Source organism: Centroberyx gerrardi, chromosome 7 (genome assembly GCF_048128805.1).
Source record: "Centroberyx gerrardi isolate f3 chromosome 7, fCenGer3.hap1.cur.20231027, whole genome shotgun sequence".
In the NCBI taxonomy this organism is placed as follows: Eukaryota; Metazoa; Chordata; class Actinopteri; order Beryciformes; family Berycidae; genus Centroberyx; species Centroberyx gerrardi.
This window is the reverse complement of record NC_136003.1, coordinates 13,561,223-13,581,702: the sequence shown is the minus strand read 5'-3', so window position 1 is coordinate 13,581,702 and position 20,480 is coordinate 13,561,223. Positions and strand designations below refer to the sequence as shown.

The following is a 20,480-nucleotide window of genomic DNA, read 5'->3' as shown; positions in this document are numbered from 1 at the left end:
AGGTAGGCTATACGTGTACAAACGTTCCCCGAGTCCAGTAGGATAATTCATGCTCATCCTCGGCCAGCTTAATTAATAGTGATCACATTCGGTTTTTACAGTGTGCAAAGGCCTACACCTATGTCTGGCCATTGTGCTGGCAGGCTTAAAGAGAAGGGTGGTGCGGGTAGGCAGGGTTGAGAGAGAGAGAGGGAGGGAGGGAGAGAGAGAGAGAGGGGGCTGCGCGCGCTCAGGCAGGACAGGAGGACGCGCGGGACTTCAGCACACCGGCCGGGTCAAGGAGCTGCAAGGATGGAGATCCGACCAGACAGGTTTAAGGCGGCCGCGGGCAAAACTCTGGGGAAAATTCACAGGTACGCAACTGTTTTAAATTTGTCTGTCTGACTCCGCCTCTGATTTTGTCCGATTTCCATCCATTTGCTGAGAATAGTTTGTTCCACCGCGGACCATCATGCGGTCAGTCCCACCCGCTCTCCTCCGCCGAGGAACTTTCTTGCGGAGGAAAAGTTTGTTTCTTGTGTAGTTATTGATTGTTACCGAGGCAGTAGCCAGATGGGCTTATAGCGCAAAATATCCATCCATCCATCATCTGTAGGCGGCGGCACCTGGAGGCGCGCTGAAGGTGCTCGCAGAGCGCAGCACAGTGCAAGAAGATAGAAGTGGGCGAAGGATGCTATACTGCTACTGTAGAAATGATTTTGCCATCTTAATCAGGGGTAGTTTGTTTTTGTTTGTTCCCTTTCGAAAAAGAACTACAGTAAAGTAGATTTTAGATGGATACTATACAAATACCACAGCAAAACTATAAGTCTCTCATAGGAATATTATAGTGATACCATGCCTAGGAGATAAAAAAAGATACCAGAGAGTACGATGAGGTCACTATAAACTCACTACTGAGTGCCACACACATTATAATTCCCTGTAGGAATGTAATGGTGATTTCAGGGTTTGTTGCTTGAGATATTGCCGACTATTTGCACTTCTAAAAAACTGAAGAGGTGTTTGTGGAATTCGTTTTCTTCTGTTCGTTTCTTTGTTTGTCGCCAGGATGCTGGTAGATTTGGCTCAGATCAAAGTGTATTGAGTGTAGTTTGTGTTTCAGCCAAGGAGAAGTGTGGTTACATAATGTTTCCGTGTGTAACTGGCGCGTCTTGATTGATTGAGAGTATTGGCCAGATGGAACCTAAGTGGAGCATTATTTAGACTACTATTTAGTATCTATCTATCTATCTATCTATCCCCTCCCCATGTGTGTGTGTGTATGTGTGTCACATCTGGACTGTACCTTTTGTTGTTTTCAGATAAACACATCCATTAATAATCCATTAATGAACAGGCAGGACGGGAACTGGTAAAGAAATTGCTTGTTGTAAATATTTCATTGGAGGCCTTCAGTGGTTTAGCTTAAAATAAAAAACTTAATGCTGTGACAGAACAAAAATGGTGACCGCTTTATATTACAAAAGCCTCTGAGTTCCTCAAGTTCAAGGTGCATTTACTCCATTCAGTGAATAAAACAGGAAAATTAGCATAATTCTTTTGACAGATTATTAACATCAGCCTTAGCATGGAGGTCACACAGATCCCCCTTACTAAACACTAGCAATGGTCTGGTGCCTGTAGTGTGTCTTATGGGCAAACGGATCAAGTGTAATCATTTAAAGCCTTATGGTCAAAAATATTTGGTTTTGGAATTGACCTCCATTTGTTTATGAATATATTAATTTCTAGAGGAAATGTGCGTGAGCATGAGTGTGGTCATGTTTAAAAAATAAATAAATAAAACGTTGCAACATTTCAGGGATCTTCTGGTAAAAGCAACTTAGGTCTGCATCTGATCATTTAACCTTGAGATCTCAGGTCTTTAGTTATGAAATCTACAAAAAAAGTAATGAACCTCATGAATCTGTATTTTATGCAACAAAACACACACAGTAACACAGCACTTACTGCGGCTGATTAAAAAAAAAATCCTCTGATTTGTATTTATGGTCATTCAGAGATTAATGTTATCAAGAAATTATACACTTCTAAAGAAAAGCAAATATTACCTGTACATGCTGTATATAATATACATAGCAGTAGCTCTTTTAGATGTTCTTTATGACAAAAGCAGGGATTTAATAGCTTATGTGTTGGGATCAATGAGCATGTAAACGGCCAGAAAAGATCATTATCATATTTCACATCAGTCTCTTGTTCATACCTTCATAAAAGTGCTAAATATATCAATACATGACATATCAATACATAAGTTGCAGCACAGAAAGGTTGCTGGGACCATTCCACTGAAAAAGAGAGATTATAGGCGCTGATAGAGCGACATGCAATAACCATTGCTTTAAGCTCGCGCTCTCTCAGGATTTGAGGTAGCAACCAAACGTATAAATCCCATCCTGAAATAGCCTGTTTTTTCAGTCCAGCTGTCGGGCCATGCAAATCCCTAAACTCTCCCCTCCCACTCACTCCATCCCCAGCCCATGTCACTTCCTCCAGCCCCCCCCCCCCCCCCCCCCCCCCCCCCCTCCTCCATCCATCCATCCATCCATCCATCCATCCATCCCATTGAGAGACCAGCCTAGGCAACTTTCAGCCCCATCCGGGTCTGCTGGATTAACAGTGTAAGGGCATGCGAATCACAGGCTTTCTCTCTCCCTCTCTCACTGGTCCAGAGCCACGTGCGCCCTCGCAGCTGATGGTATGAGAGAGGCGATGTATCAGATTGGATTCAGATTGGTTTTAGTGGGCCTGCTCAGGCTTAGCTCATGGACTTTCTGATTTCATGTGGCCACGGTGTGGGGCAAAAGCAAGGTTCTAATAAGGAAATGTGAATATAATGCGTATGAGAGCAAATATGCTTGTATGTTTGGATGCGTGTTGGTGTGCAGAGGGCGTTCCTGCCTGTGTGTCTGTGGGCAATCTCTCCAGCTCACAGACAAATCCCTCCTGATGAAAGCAGCCAGGAGTTCATCTATTATTTAAACGTTTTCTCCATCAGAATGCATCTCCTGTTTCTATATTAAACTCCACTAGGTAAGCATAAACTTCAGCACTGTAAGGTCAAGAGCGCTCCAACGTCTCCACCGCCTCGCAGCATTCATTCCTTTAGCGTTGTTACATTAACGCTCACGTACCATCTATTCATCTCCTCCGACCAGAGAACTGCTCAGTGGGACTGAATGAAATGTAATTATTTATAAGGCAGGCTCCTACTGCAACTGTCTGAGCGCTCATGGCCGTTATGAAAGAGTTCAACACTGTAAAGTCTGTAAACCGCAGCCTCCCGTGGATGCTTTGCATCACGTATAAAAGCCCCATGTAAGTTTTTGTAAAAAAAAATTAAAAATCAGTTCGCCATTTGTCTCTATCTGTAGGCTGGCAAGGCTACACAGGCAGCTTATGTGTATTCACAACTCACAAGGCAAGATAGAGTATAACAGGCAATCCATTTTGAATCCCTTTAACCTGCTGTAGAGAACAATCACTAGACAGAAGAGTCAAATATTGCTGGGAGAAACTGAAAATATTATCTATCTATATCTCTACCATGTAGGCTGTGGCCATCTGCAGGAACAAAAGGTGTTGGTATATTTTTAAACGTAGCATTGTTATGGCAACAACACTTTAAAAAAAATTCATACTGGCCTTAACAAAGAGTCGTGAAAGACAAATGTGTGTGTGTGCGCGCACGTGTGTGTGTACGTGTGTGTGTGTGTGTGTGTGTGTGTGTGTCAGACCTCCAGCCTCATACCAGCTCCAACTGAGGCAGCAGGGACGGAGCAGCTTTGCCACTTGGCTTCACTCACTGTGCATGTGCGAAATCAGAGGGGTTGCCTGATGATTGAGGGGTTTGTATCGATCACTTTCTGCAAACATGTGAAATTACATCGCAGTTAACTTTGTGCAATATACTGTCGCTGATAGCCAGAGGAGAATATCTTTATTCTCTAAAAGACAGAAAGCCTTATCTCCAGTCATGAGGCCGGCAGTGAAAAAGGCAAAAGTGATTTTTCCTCCAACATATGACCATCTCACACGAGTGCAGGGATGATGATGATCATGGTGATGATGATGGTAGTGGTAACGACGAGGCTAGTGCAGTTGCTGTCCAACATAAAGCAAAGATGGCTGGTGGCCATCGTAGTTGAGGCAGAAAGGAGTCGGTCAGAGAGTGAGCGATGCCTTTGGAGACTGGCAGAATTTGGATAGACACCAAAACGCTACACTTAAGACACTTTTGCTTGTGCTTGTATCTGTCCCTCTCTCTGTGTTTCCATGCCAGGCCTCTGTCTCTCTCTCTGCTGGTATCAGTGTGTGGGTGTGGTCTGTGATGGGGGCTCCTCAGATGACAGATCTCTCAGGGTCGAGCAGTTTGGAAAGTAAGCTGCAACTTCTCTGCATGAGCAAGTATTGGCAAAGGCTGCTCTTCATATCCATGATGTCAGCACAGTTCCAGTATTTTGTATTTACGCTGCTCCCATGTGTCGTGTAGGTTTAGGCTGTTCCTTTTATCTGCGGCTTTAACCATCTACGCTCTCAACTGACTCACGCTGTGAACGTGTTTGTGTGAATTTGTGCCTCCTCAAAAGTGTCTCTGCATCAGGGCTTTTTTATTATAATTCTATCATTTCTTTTCTTTACTGATGAAGGTTCAGTAGGGATGATAACAATATCAGAACAAGTATTGTTCCTTCATGCATTTCCACGGCAAAATTCAGTTATTATCATATTACTACCTCGCAACTTGTGTGTTAAGGTTTGTGTGAAATGCAGAAAATAAACAATGAGACACATTTTTTCAGTGGATTGGCCGTGGAATCACACATCTTCAGTTCGTTTTCTGTGTATCTGTGCGTGTGTGTGTGTGTGTGCGCGTGCGTGTGTGTGTGCATGTGTACTCAGCATGTGTACTCAGCAAGTGATTGAGTTATAGCCTATACTATGCAAGATCTTGAAGTATTTAGATAGTAAAGTCTATGAAGGTCATGCAGTGTGTGTGTGTGTGTGTGTGCGTGCGTGCTTGAATAATGTGTGTGTGTCTACAGTAGAGAGAGAGAAAAAAAAAAGTAGTGTAACAGGATGGGGGAGGAGGGTGTCTCCCTAGGTGACACAGTCCCACCGAGACCCAATCTGTTCACTTGAGGGAGAGAGAGAGGGAGAGAGAGAGAGAAAGAGACACGGAAGGAGAAGGGGGAGACACCGCTCATAAAATAATAAAATAACTGTAGAAAATTCCATAGGGGGGATTGTGAGCACAGACTTCCAACAATACGGTCAATTATTAAAAAATCTTCAAGCTACCACCCATACTTCCAAACCTTCTAACCCACAAAGAGAAGAGAAATGAGGGAAGACAGGGAGTGGACGGATGAGAAGAAGAAACAAAGTCAGTCAACATGCAGCAGGATGCAGGAACAATCGAGCAGACGAACGTGGACAAATAATGACCAGGGCGTCTGGCATTATATAATATTTTTGCTGCCAGTCTCCCTCTCTCTCTCTCCCTCTCTCTCTCTCTCTCTCTCTCTCGATCATCCTCTTATGAGAGGATTACCAAGAACGCTCTGTGAATTGGTGAATTTAATATAAAAGGTAACAAAAGTCTTAGGTCGCCCGCTCCTTTACTCGCACGTGAAAGCAAATTCAGGAGCATTATCTAACAATTTTTATCAGCGAAATGGAAAAAAAAAAAAAAAAAAAGTTTTTATAATCATATTTCTTTTGGAAGTAAATGACAACCCCAGATCTAGAGGTGCAATAGTTGAAGAGTATAACCTGAGTAAAATAAACATTAATGGTTCTATCTTTTGGAAAATGAATAAACGCTGATAATTCTGTTGTACTGAAGATGCCACTGTTGCTACAGGTACACACGATTTAACAATCCCTATAGGTCAATGAAGGGATTAGTGTGTGATTTCTGATGTCTTCATGGTCCACACTGAATTCAGCAGCTGCAAAGCCATTTAAAAATCAAGTCTGTACAAGTATTCAAGCCTTGTTTTATTTGGGCTTAATCGCTTGAACCGACTGTCAGTTTGATTTTGTACAACGTTTGATGTCATATTTTATTCAGGCTTCATCTTGGGCGGTTGTCTAGGATTTCAACATTGTTTTCCTTCAGAATTGTTCTAATTCTGCCTCTCTGTCCCTCTCTGTCTTCCACACATTATCAGTGGGATTTTAGGTTGTAGGCTGAACATGGCTTCCTATGCTCAAAGTGTGCAGTGTGCGGTTAGTTTTCTGAGTTCTCCACTCAGCCTCTTGGTATTGTGATAGTGATATTTCAGAGAGCCTGCGGTCGTGGGACTCCTGCCTGCTCATGCGCTCTCGCTCATTAATTGTTGCCAGCTGAGACCAATCAGGTCCTCGCTATGCTAACGAGAGAAGCACCACATCAGCTGAGTGGAGGCACACAGGAACGTGAGCCTCACTCGCAGGCAAATGTTGAGGGGCGGCTCTGACTTCCTTTCTGTGTGTGTGTGTGTGTGTGTGTGTGTGTGTGTGTGTGTGTGTGATGCCTAACCATTTTCACCGTCGGTACCACCAATCAGCACTGTTATGAAACCAGTTTTGTCACAACGCCAAGCTAATTTCCAGACATAATATCAATGAATTGTTTATGTGAAGCTTACTGTATTTATATGGCATCTGCAAAGGTAATGCTATACAATGCCATTAAAACTTGACTACCTCCTTAAAACTCGATATCACAAGAGGGAGTCCCTCAGCTATAGTCAGCTATTTTGGGATCGACACACACACACACACACACACACACACACACACACACACACACACACACCAAGATTGCCCTTTAGTGGGAAGCATCCGTAATTAACAGTAATTTCTGCTGTGGGCTAGCCTCGTTAGCTGGTAGCATATGTGAAGGTGTCAGGCTGCAATCTGTCTCAAGGTTTAATGAGGGTCTTCTGACAACATTCCCCAACTCTGAAGCGGGATGTGGAGCTCCACTCAGGGGGCGAGTCACAGTTTACCCTTCACTAGTTTTGTTTTGTACCGAGAAGACAGCAGTGAGCGCGAGGCCAGCTGACGTGTGATTCAGCAGAAAAAAGGAATACACCTTTTTGTCAAATAAGCTCTTTGATCAACTTATTGCTTGCAACTAAAAGACTGATAACAGTTTTGTCTCTCTGTGTCCAGCATTTAGTGCTATGGTGCATTATGCTGAAGCTGTCCGGATGCTCCAAAGCCAGTGTACCTTGCACCAAATGTATATCATGTGCGTTCATGCACTGTAGGTGAAATAAATAATGGACACAGGTTAAATTGTTACCAATCCTCTTGTCACACAACAGTAAGTTAGTAAAACAGGTTATTTGCCAGAAAGTGAGAATATTCCTTAAACAGGGGAGCATAAATACAGAATCTGAAATGTGAAATGTCGAATATTGACTCATCCCTTTACTTGAAAATATTAGTCAGTATTTGTAACAAACATTTGCCATGGATATTTTAGAAACCAAGCTGCCGTGACATTTATAGAACCTATTCATCCAACTCTGAAATTGATTTATTGCGCAAGAGCTCACCAAAATGTTTGTGGCTTGAAACTTATGATAGCTATATAAGTGAAAGCAATCCAGTTCATAACAGGATTCTTTAAGGAAACGTAGAATGGAATCAAGACATGTGATCCAGCATTAAAAAACCCTCAGTGGCCTCTCATATAAACCGATAGGAACGACTGACAGGATGAACCGAGCAGTGCGTGTGTGTTGGAGTGGTGCGGCAGAGAGGCACGCTGAACCACGCCCAGCACTGGTTTGTCCTTCCATATTAATTTCCGGAAGTAAATCATTTTTGTAATCCTAATCTGAATGTTGTGACAGATTAAGAGAGGGAGAGAGGGAGGAGAGAGAATGTGGAATCACGCCTACAGCTCATAAGAGAGAGAGAGAGAGAGAGAGAGAGAAAGAGAGAGAGAGGATGCAACCTCTCTAATCTCTTACAAATTCCAAAACATTGCTTTACAAAGTATTACTCCTCTGTTTGCCATTGTGTTTTACTTGACAAGTAGAATAACTCATGATGGATCCAGGTTGAATTTATATATAATTGTGTTGCCATATCTCTTTTTTTATTCTGATTGACTGATTGCATGTATTGAGTGTATAAAGGGATTACATAGAATCTGCTTTGTGGAAATGGGGGAGGGAGTGAAAGCCACAAGCATAGCTAGATGGAAATATAACGAATAGATGGATAAGAGTGAATAGATAGATAGAAAGATAGATAGATAGATAGATAGATAGATAGATAGATAGATAGATAGATAGATAGAGAGATAGATAGATTATAGTGGAAACGCTAGAGTGAATAATTTATCTCCCCCAAAAACACATCAATAATTGACCAGTGTCGGAGCCTGACTTGTCTGGTGTTAGCATGAGTGAATAAGTGATTTTGGAGTTTCCGTGTGCAGACAGATGAATTGTTCTGAATGGATGACTCTGGCTCGGCTGAAAAAGCACAGCGCTCAGAGCGGTAAACACGTCTTTTAGGAACATATTGAAGCTCAAATTTGAAACACCTCTTTAAAAATGCAACCATCCTCATCACATGGAACAAATCCTTGTGGTGATTCCGCCTGTTTCTCCGCATAATTCTCCAGCTCACTGGCTAACTGGATCAGCCCAATGGAAACTGGGCGGTCGACACGCGCCTGTGTTTCCCCGTGAACTCACACACACTCCAACACACACATACACACACGTGGAAATACACCTACACTGGATGGAGTGCGGTGCTGTACCTAATTTGTTAAGTATAGAAACATACAGCAATAGAGCATGTATGTCTGGCGTGTGTGTGTGTGTGTGTGTGTGTGTGTGTGTGTGTGTGTGGTGGTTGACAGTAGGCAGGTTGTAGTACACAGATGGCTTCTCTCCTGAATTCTCTGTTTGACTCCTGTGGAACAAAGAGACATCGACCACTTGAGCAAACTGACACCCACTCTTACAAAATGAGCGATAGTATGAAATAACAAGAAATTCTGCTGCCTTTTACGGCAAATTACCTAATTTATATCATTTGATTTACAAAATGACACTTTTTCAGACTGGATCCTCTCTATTTTAGATAAATTAAATGATGAATTTAAGGTAATGATTTTTCCTAAAATGGATATATGGGGATAGATATAGGAATGGATATATTTTATGAATTGTGAACATGTGAACGCACAGTTTTCTACATAATTTCCTTTGCATTTGACATTAATATTCATGGATAATGAAAGATGTCCTCTAACGTACAGATTGATTTTGTTTAGCAATCCATCTGAAACACATCTGCCTCTAAATGCAGCCTCTTCTGATTTGAAAAATGCAATGGCCAATATTGGAAATCCAGTCAATTTTTTTCTATTCATTTTGCAGCCCTACTTATGTACCACAGTGCCTTTTACCACTTTATTTCTTGTCTTTGCTTTCTTTCTTTCTTTCTTTCTTTCTTTCTTTCTTTCTTTCTTTCTTTCTTTCTTTCTTTCTTTCTTCCTTCCTTCCTTCCTTCCTTCCTTCCTTCCTTCCTTCCTTGCCTTGTCCTGAACACCGGTGTTCCACAGGGGTGTGTTTTATCTCCCCTTCTATTCTCCATATACACAAATGAGGTAAAATATAACAGCAAAGACCTCTCACTCATAAAGTATGCTGATGACATGGCCCTGGTTGCCTGCCTGCAGGATGTCACCAGCCCTTCCTACTCTCAGCACATCGACCACTTTGCCACCTGGTTTGACGGCAGCTTCCTTGACCTTAATGTCAGTAAGACCAAGGAGCTGTGTCTGGGAGGTAGGATGGGAGCAGGCAGCATAGGGCCTGTCTTCAAGCCAGCTATCATGAAGGGGCAGGAAGTGGAACAGGTCACTCACTTTAAATATCTGGGAACAATCATTGACAATAAACTTACCTTTCAGCCCAATGCAGACTCCATTTATAAAAAAGCAGGCAGCGGCTCTCTCTCCTCAAGAAACTGAGGAGCTTTAATGCCAGCAAACACACTCTGACCATGGTCTACAGGTCACTCACTGAGAGTGTTCTCAGCTTTAACATCGTCTCCTGGTATGGGAACCTCTCAGTTAGACACAGGAACAAGCTGACCCAGGTGGTCAACCAGGCCAGCAAGATCATCAGAGACAAACAATTGCAACTCCAGAACCTATACAATCGGTCCATAACCAAAATGGCAACCCAGGTCTATAATGACCCCACCCACCCCCTTCACTCATCATTCCAGCCGTTGCCATCTGGCAGGAGACTCAAGGTCCCACTAGCCAGGAAAAATGGGTACAAGAAATCATTTGTGCCCTGTGCTGTGACCATTCTAAACAGGGACATAATAAAATACCCCCCCCCCCATAGCCCATGAGCACTGCTGCTGCTGAAAATGTATTTTATGTATTTTAGTTGCTCTTCACTGTCTGTTCTATACTGTGTACTGTCTGTTCTATACTGTGTACTGTCTGTTTTATACTGTGTACTGTCTGTTTTATATTGTGTACTGTCTGTTTTATACTGTGTACTGTCTGTTTTATATTGTGTACTGTCTGTTTTATACTGTGTACTGTCTGTTTTATATTGTGTACTGTCTGTTTTATACTGTGTACTGTCTGTTTTATACTGTGTACTGTCTGTTTTATATTGTGTACTGTCTGTTCTATACTGTGTACTGTCTGTTTTATATTGTGTACTGTCTGTTTTATACTGTGTACTGTCTGTTTTTATTGTGTTGCCAGATTGCCGAAGACAAATTTCCATTTTATGTAAATTTAATGGACAATAAAGTTTTTCTTATCTTATCTTATCTTATCTTCCTCTCTCTCTTCCTGTGCACATTATCTGAGCAGCAGGACAGTGTAAAGTCGTGTGTGTCTGTGTGTCCAGTAGTGAGGTGTAGTTAGAGTCTGGTCTCCAGAGAGCGGACAGTGTGGACAGCGGCAGCATGGCAGCGGGTCCTGGGCGTCCTGAAGGAGCGGGCGCTGGGGGAATGTGCTGTCGAAGCGAACTCTCCTCCGAGGGGCTCGGCTGGTGACAGCTGCTTCCACACACCGGGACACGCTGAGTCACACATGACCTCGACATGCAGCGTGTGTCTGCGCGCATGTGTGTGTGTATGTGTGTTTGAGTGAGTGAGTGAGTTTATCTAAGCATTTGTGTGTGAGTGTGTGTTTGACATTGTCTCCACATGTGTGAAATAGATTGTGTGCTGTTGTGTCTGTGTGACGCTGACTGGCAGAATGTATATAGACCATATATGCCCTGAACCTATGGAAAGTTTAAAGCCAGTGCAAAAATACCATAATGCACTTCATGACCTCAGTCTACATTCTCATGCTGTTTTTTTCAACTATTCATCTAGTGGTGATTATTAATTGTGTTGCAGTGCTACTCACTTTTGCACCATATATGTAACCATAGCATTTTGTGTCTTCATGGTAAGAATTTTTCAGGTTTTTCAGGTTAGGGTCTTTGTGTAACTCTGTTGTGAAAAATGAGAAATTGTAAAATACTGCAATGCCTTAAGGGGAATACTGCAAAATGTAAGGATTCCCATGCATTATTGCTTTAACTTTGGCCTATTCAGCTCATGTTTGTGAATTGCTCCTTCCTAAAGAATGCAAAGAGCACTGTAATCAGCAAAGATGTACAAGTTGGAGCTGCTAGACAGAAAATGAAGAGGAGACTGAGATTGAGAGAGGTTATAGAGATTATTTAATGTAATATTGTGGTGCTTTATTGATTCCCTGGAGCTGGTAACAAGTCAGTGTTTTGCTCGAAGATGTTTGCCGACTCTTGCTTCTCCCCTTTAAAGCTTTAACATCCAAATAAACTTCATTTTAAAGCAGCAATAGCTCATCCGAATGTACAAACACTCCCAGGAAATCCCCCTCAGAGCCACCTTTTCCACGTTATGCAATGTTTTCCCAGTGGAGCTGTGCATCAGTGTGACTTCGCCGTTGTTGTTTTTGTGTGTGTGTGTGTGTGTGTGCGTGTGTGCGTGTGTGCGTGTGTGCGTGTGTGCGTGTGTGTGTGGGGGAGGTGTTCTCATTTTTTGGGTAGAAAGTGACAGTAGTGCATGTTCCCCAATACAAAACCTTACTGCTGTATTCATTCATTCGACATCTATCTCTGTGTCTGTCAGAAACTATATTTGAGTATTTCAATTCAGTGGCATAAGCTATGCCCAGCGAACAGAATAGTCATTATTTACATTGCATTTTTGGAGCAGAGCATCTTGTTCAGCAGTGCAGAGATCAGTGTTATGAAGTTGCATGACAATTATAAAGGGCTTCACAGTGGGAAAGTCTTTGGTGGGAATTGTCATCCAAAGCCTGTTGTGATTAGGAGACTAAAATGCATCATCACACATTCAGTCAGAGGTGTGAACTGGAGAGTTATCACCAATATAACAACCACACTATTGTCACTTGTTTACTCCTAGATCACTCCAGCTGAAAGACACTGTGGCTGAAACAGTGCTTTTGCAGTAGTGTGGTGCGTATGTCTGAATGCAAAGGTTTGTCTGGGCGCTTGGGAAGAAAACGGCTACATATTTGTCCGTCTTTGTGTCTCCTCTCAGGCTGATTGAGAAGCGGCAGCCGAATGGAGAGACCATTGAGCTGTCAGCAGAGGGCCGTCCTGAGCTGGTGGAGGAGAAGGAGCTGCCGGTGGTGGACTGCACCTGCTTCGGCCTGCCCAGGCGCTACATCATCGCCATCCTGTCCGGCCTGGGATTCTGCATCTCTTTTGGCATCCGATGCAACCTGGGTGTGGCCATTGTAAGCATGGTCAATGACCACACTGTCTACAAAGGGAACAAGGAGGTACTCGTGGTAAGTGGCAAAACAAAGTCCAGTGCTTTACCATCATGTTAGACCTGGATCCAGCTCTCTCTCTCTCCTGATGAAGTTAGGTGACGTGAGACGAGCATCACGCAAATATCAAATGTTTGATTATCCACCAAACTGAGTCTTATGTGATTTTGTTTTTGAGTCTTTATGGTTTTGTATTAGTTAAGGGCCAGAATAGTGGCAGTAAAGTATCTTTCTAGACATGGTTTATAAAGAAAGAGACAAAACACAATTTGATTCCTTTCTCCTGGATTCTGATCTCAGGCCAGATAAAAAGCTTTGAACCCTGACAAAGACCATTAAGTCGACACACGTTGGACATTTTTAAATGTCTTGCAGCCCATGTAATAAAGGCTTTTTATCTTTTTTTTCACTTGAGACAGAGTGCCTTGGTTTTCTTTTTACAAGCAAGTGAAGGATCCAAAGTATTCTAGTATAAGCTTTGAACTTGACTGCCATTACATCTAGCACAAACTATTGGAGTATATACATTTGTGTCATCTTTCCCAACCATCATTTTACTTCTTGATTTTAGGATCCTGAACTAGTTGAGTGGTCTTTTATGCTTACCAAAACAGATAATAATAATAATAATAAATTTACAATATTTATGTGGCACATTTTAAGCTGAGAGCACACCCAAAGACACTGTAGATTGAGTTCTTAAAGTCATAGAAAGCATGAAAAATAAAAAATAAATGAAGCACAAAAAAGTATGATGAGAGAGCCATGAGTTGAACGGAGTTGAATCAAGTCAGTTATGTGTGTTCTTCTCTCTCAAGGCTGCTCAGTTCACCTGGGACCCGGAGACAGTGGGGATGATCCACGGCTCCTTCTTCTGGGGCTACATCGTCACACAGATTCCCGGGGGCTTTATATGTCAAAAATTTGCAGCCAACAGGTGAACATCTGCACATTTACAATATCTTCTCCTACATCCTATATTGAAAAACTATTATAACCTTATAATAGGTCATAATTCAAAGTCAATACTGTAAGCTTCACTGGTTGATTGAGAGACAATCACATGTAGGGCTTGGTAAAAAAAAAAAAAAAAAAAGATAACATAACTTTTGGTAACATATCCAATTCTTGGTATTAATTTTCAAGCACCAAGTATCAAATACATCAAAACACTGAAAAATGTTCAGTTGTCATAAAGAGAATTCTTATTTTGTTGACCGGTGTTTTCTACTGAAAAAATCAATTGAACATGGTCTCATTTTAGTTCTGAAAGCAGATGCCAAGCAGATATGCAAATTGATGTTCAATTGAAAATCATGATGAAATGTGTTTTCATTCAACAAAGACGTATCAGCATCAGTACCAACAATTTTAAAGCAGGCAACCCCAATCACATGTACCACCATCAAACAGGTTTGAAGCTTGATCGTCCTTTTCCAGTGTGGGCGATGGGCATAGTTTCTTGTTCTAGTCATTCTTCTTCTTTAGTGGTGTCAGACACTCAATCTGAGGCAGCCTGTTTGTCTTCTGTGTGTTTCAGAGTGTTTGGCTTTGCCATAGTGGCCACATCCACCCTGAACATGCTGATACCATCCGCCGCCCGCTGCCACTACAGCTGTGTCATACTGGTCAGGATATGCCAGGGCCTTGTCGAGGTACGCTGTGGGTCTGTGTGTGTGTGTGTGTGTGTGTGTGTGTGTGTGTGTGTGTGTGTGTGTGTGTGTGTGTGTGCACTTGTGTTAGTCTGTGTTTGTCTTTGTATGAATGTGCCCACATGCATGAAACGGTGCGTGTGTCTGTGTTTGATGTGTGTGCCTGCTGTGTGTGTGTGTGTATGTGTTGGTGTTCTGACTGCATTGTGTCCTACAGGGTGTATCTTACCCAGCATGCCACGGGATCTGGGCCAAGTGGGCTCCCCCTCTGGAGAGAAGTCGACTGGCCACAACAGCCTTTTGCGGTGAAATATCTAATATACAATTTCAACATCCTACAGTCTTCCCTTCCCTGTTTCTACTGATCCACATACTTCGCCTTTAGAAGTACTGGACAAGTGGATTTCTATGGGAAACAAAGTAGCCTAACCACAGAGAAATTTGGCAAAATGAAAGTATTTATCGAGCATTTAGATTGCAGAAACTGCATTGTAATGCATGAATAAAGGAAAAATGAATGACTTGTTCCTCTCCTTTGTGTTTGATGCTTTCTCAGGATCCTACGCAGGCGCGGTGGTGGCCATGCCTTTAGCTGGGGTGCTGGTGCAATACACTGGGTGGCCTTCAGTATTCTATGTCTATGGTTAGTATCATTCACCTCTCAGACCTGGCTGTGACAAAGCTCCCTTTGAAAAAGAAAAAAAAATAGTTTCAAATATGTGCTTACATTCATCTACCGCACTATTGTGAGTCTTTGCAGTCAAGAAAAAACTGTCAAGTGTCCTGATGTTTATATGGATGATTCACTGGTATTCACTGGCTTGCGGCGTTAGACCAAACCATAAACTTCAACTTCAAGACTCCAGGTAGATCTTCAGGACAGACAAATCTCTATTTCACCAATTACGCCTTCATGTTTGCATGCTTCTCTTGACATGACCCAAAATAATCTGATGGGTTGTGCAGCTGCAATGAAAATTTCTTCTGTGGCTTTTATCCTTGCACGCATTACTATTGGTGGCTTAAGAATTTAAGCTTATTTCTTACTAGCCACATTAAAAGACCACACAAAATAAAGTACATCATATCCTATAATCAAGCTTCATGCATTTAATTTAAGCCAAACACATTTCACTCTGAGCAAATGTTCCCTGTGAAACCAGAGACTACAAGCTAGACACGGCTATAACTTCTAACAGTATGCAAATAATTCAGCCGTTGAAAGTTTTACAAAACAACAAATTTCTAACCAGCACTATCAAGTTCTGAACTTCCAACTGTACAGCTGATCCTGGCTACTGCTACTGCTGCAGATATGTTGTTTCTCTTGCTGTTATCTGCAGCTGTATTTGGGGGATTTGTTTGCTGTTATTTTGACTCTCACCTCCATGCACATGCACAGTGATGTGTTCCTAGTGACCCCAAGGTTAAGGAAGTCTTCACTGAGAAATGCTTATCATATATTTCTTGCCTGTATATCCCTCCCTTGATTTTTCAGTCACTTTCTCTCACTCTAACCTTTCCATCTTCTTGCCTTCTTTTTTCACTCCTCTGTCTACAACTCTCCGTTTGTCATCTCCCTCCTCTCCTTCACTACTTCACCTTTAAACTCATCGCCAATCTCCACCTGCCAACTTAACGTCATTCCCTCTACTGCACTTCTCACTTCTTCCTCTTTCTCTCTTACTTCTATACCTCTCACTCTGTCTCTGTCTCTCTCTCTCTTTCTCTACTGTACCTTTCTTTCTGTCTTTCGCGTTCTCTCTCTTCCTCTCTTCCCAGGCAGCTTTGGGATATTCTGGTATTTCTTCTGGGTTCTGGTGTCCTATGAGAGTCCCGCAGCCCATCCCACTATCACACCAGAGGAGAGGAAGTACATTGAAGAAGCGATCGGAGAGTCGGCGTCATTTCTCAATCCTCTCCAGGTATGGCGCTATATGATGTATCACTCAAACACTGAATTTCTCTGATGAAGTCCTACTTAAATACACATATACACGTACAAATATATGCACATACACATGCACACACTGCCAGCTGACTCTCTAGTTCCTGATCCGTCTCATCTGGTCCATTCCTGCTGTGTGGAGGCTGTGAATGAGTCCCAGTAATATCCTATTCCTCTTGGTGGCAGAAATTCAAAACCCCGTGGAGACACTTCTTCACCTCCATGCCAGTGTACGCCATCATTGTCGCCAACTTCTGCAGGAGCTGGACCTTCTACCTGCTGCTCATCAGCCAGCCGGCCTACTTTGAAGAAGTCTTCGGCTTCGAGATCAGCAAGGTGAGATCATGTGGTGCAATCCGCATTATGGTCTCAAATTTTATTTACGCAAGGTCCAAATCCATCCTAAAGCACTTTAGCACTGTTAAAAACTGCTATTGGCGATGTACCTTGGATTCCTTGATCTATTTTGTTGTTTTGTGTATTTTTCTTTTTCCCATGGATAACTGGCCAAACGTAGATGACATGGCGTCATGTTGAGATATTTCCAGTGCAGCTACAATCGAGTTTAATGGCAGAAAAATGTGCAACTATCTAAAACATCAATGGTAATCGTCAGGTTTTGGTGTCAGACCCTCAGAATCAAAGAGCTTCTTTATAGACTCACCAGTTTCGTTGTTCAATAATCATACAGGGAGAAATCCACCATAGAAGCGACAGAGAGACCATTTTCTCCACCCACAGTAGCCTCACTAGACCAGAATGCAATGCAGCCATATGACATGTTGTGTTTCAAGTAAGGGGAGAGACTCTCACTTTTCAATTTGATGATATGTCATCATTCAGTTCAGCTCAATTCAATTCAAAGTAACTACTGGCAAAAACGGATTGATGTGCTGTTTGGGATGTACAGCCATGTGGAAACCGAGCTTGGAAGTTCGAGGAAATTACAATGAAAGAGATTTCCACCCTGCAACCTTTTTCCACCCCTCAATACTCTCACTCTCTCAAACGCTGGTTTGGAACTGATGACACTATTCTTCAATCTCTCTCTCTCTCTCTCTCTCTCTCTCGCTCTCTCTCTCTCTCTCTCTCTCTCGCTCTCTCTCTCTCTCTCCCCTTTTCTCTTCTCTTTCAGGTGGGCTTGGTGTCAGCCTTGCCCCATCTGGTGATGACTATCATCGTGCCCATCGGCGGCCAGTTGGCAGACTACCTGAGAACCCACAACCTGATGACCACCACCAATGTCAGGAAGCTCATGAACTGTGGAGGTGAGAGGCCGAAAGCGAAGAAAATCATGTGTTGTTATCTCATGGTCACTGTGACTGATAATAAAGTGAGGAAATCATTGACAATTTACACTCAGTGGACACAAGCAGACCAGGCGACGCTGTCCTCATTTTTTATTCATACGGTGGAGATTAAGATGGAATCTCACTATAAGCAATACGAAGAAGAATGAGTGTTTAGGCAATGATTCAATCTCTATCATACCAATAAAGCACCGACTGAATTGAAACAGAATTGACAGAGAGAGTGAGAAAGAGAAAAACAGAGCAACTTGGTGCTTTTGCAGCATGTAAGCAGAGAGAGAGATGGTGTGTATGTGTGTGTGAGACCGAGGTGGCTAGCTGTGTGATGTCAGTGTGCACATCCCAGGCTTGTTCAGTTGAGCTAGCCTTGATTGCCTGATGCTGCAGAGAGAGAGCACTTTCTGCCTGGTCTGGGCCACACGGCTGCAGCTGGGCCGGTGCTAGCATAAGCATAACGTGTATGCATCGCTGCCGTTTCCCCTACACTGACTGTGGTCTGATTTGACAGGAGGCACTAACACATTGTACTGTCATGTAGCTGCCACCCCTCACCCTTCAAATTGTCAACTACTGTATTCAGCAACTCATTTGAAGTGTTTAAATATTAACTTTAAAGTGCAGCGGCTGCCAGTGCAGGGACAATGTTTTACGTTTTAGTACATCTTAAAGGTTGCATAAATTACATGCTAGCTTCTATTTCATGACAACTTGAGTGATTTTAAGACAAACGAAGAGCGTAAGCTAAATCAGAATTATGGTATAAATTGCCATTAAACAAATAGTGCATATGTTTATGCACATGCACTCTATGGCTGAGGGCCAAGTGCTTGTCAACAGAGTATAGAGTAGGGGATAGTCTTCTTCATTCCTCCTCCCTGCTGGTGTGTCACATGTTTCCTGGATGTGTTTCAGGGTTTGGAATGGAAGCCACCCTCTTGCTAGTGGTGGGGTTCTCTCACACAAAGGGTGTTGCCATTTCCTTTTTGGTCCTTGCAGTGGGTTTTAGTGGATTTGCTATCTCAGGTAAGAAATGTTCTTTATGCAACAGTAAGCCCAAAGGCTAATCTAATCAGATATACTACAGAGTGACAGTCTTATTCAAATCAACAATTTTTGGAATAAAATTTCATTTTAACAATTGTTTGTTAATTGTTTGTTGCACCAATGATAGAACTCTGATACACACAGCACAAAATGTTGATTTGTGTGGTGTGGATGACGGCCGAATTGCTTCCATGATGATTAGAATTGCAACACTAAATCTTCTTCCTCATCAATGTCACCTTACACTGTTGTTGGAGGAAATGTCAGTGCGTCAGTGGTGTATTTTCCTAACCATAACCATCAAACCAGTTTCAATGCTATCGTAAAAAGTGTTTTGCATTGTTCCTATTCTTTCACTCAGGGTTTAATGTCAACCACTTGGATATCGCCCCTCGCTATGCCAGCATACTGATGGGCATCTCAAATGGAGTGGGAACTTTATCTGGCATGGTTTGCCCTCTCATAGTGGGAGCCATGACCAAACACAAGGTACATCCGTTCACTTGTGTCAATTTGGAGTATAATTTTAGAATTTAACAAAATGTTGATATTTACTTATTATATTTACTACTTACCTATTCTGAATAACTTTTTCCATTATTTCAGACACGTGAGGAGTGGCAGTACGTCTTCCTTATAGCTTCCATTGTTCACTATGGGGGAGTCATTTTCTATGGTATGTCTTCCCTACACTCTATCAGTTGCATAGAAATCATGCACCTACATTTCCCATGTGTCCCATGGGAAAGTTGCCTAAATTGTGTTACGAAATGTGTGACAAAAACACACTTCCCTTCCTCTCAACTCATAGTGTTTAGTAAGACCTCCACCCTCAGACTGAATGGCGATCCTATCAGAGAAAGGGGGTTTGATCTGTGGTTTTCTCTCGCCAGGACTCTTTGCATCCGGAGAGAAGCAGCCGTGGGCGGACATAGAGGACACTAAGGAGGAGAAGTGCGGCATCATCGACGAGGACGAACTGGCCAATGAGACGGAGGAGCTGTACCGTGGGGGCGGGCAGTACGGGGCCATGAGCCAACCGGTGGTCGGTTCGAACGGGGGAGGGGCCGGAGGCGGGGGAGCCGGGGCCGGCTGGGTGACGGACTGGGATAAGTCTGAGGAGTATGTCCAACCCGGATACAACTCTTACATGTATGAGGGAGAAGAGGAGAGGGAGCTGACATAGAGGAGTGACGTGCTGCAAGTAAAAAAGAGATAAATTGAGAAGTGGAAGGGGGGGGACGGGGGGGGGGGGGGGGGGGGGGGGGGGGGGTAGTATGAGAGGGTCACCGCAATACTGAATGGAACTGTTGTGTGCTTTTGTACAATATTTACAATTGCACATGCAAAATAGTATGCATCTGATTCATTTTAGTGCGTGTGTGTGTGTGTGTGTGTGTGTGTGTGTAATTTGCGTGCATGCAGGTGGTAGAGTGGTTAATGTATATAAATACATATTAATTTGCAAAAACTGAACTCGTCTCCCAGAGTTCCTTCCTGCTCCTGGGCTCTTTGCGATTGGTCAGGAGTGATGTTTCAATGGGAAGTGCATCACTGAGGAGAATCTATGTGCGTGTGTGTGTGTGTGTGTGTGTGTGTGTGTGTGTGTGTGTGTGTGTGTGTGTGGGTGTGTGGGTGTATGTGTGCGGTGGACTTATTGCCTGTACAGCAACTCTCTCTAGCCATTG

General features: G+C 42.9%; 1 protein-coding gene across 1 annotated transcript; it reads left to right on the top strand.

Moving 5' to 3' along the window:
• Window positions 1-291: 291 nt before the first annotated feature.
• On the top strand, window positions 292-19,978 carry slc17a7a (solute carrier family 17 member 7a). Its single transcript, XM_071911925.2, has 13 exons — window positions 292-353; window positions 12,604-12,856; window positions 13,657-13,775; window positions 14,379-14,493; window positions 14,708-14,795; window positions 15,047-15,133; window positions 16,273-16,415; window positions 16,625-16,774; window positions 17,574-17,706; window positions 18,661-18,771; window positions 19,154-19,281; window positions 19,399-19,468; window positions 19,686-19,978. The coding sequence occupies exons 1-13, from the start codon at window positions 292-294 to the stop codon at window positions 19,976-19,978; spliced, it is 1,752 nt and encodes a 583-aa protein (XP_071768026.1).
• Window positions 19,979-20,480: the final 502 nt, after the last annotated feature.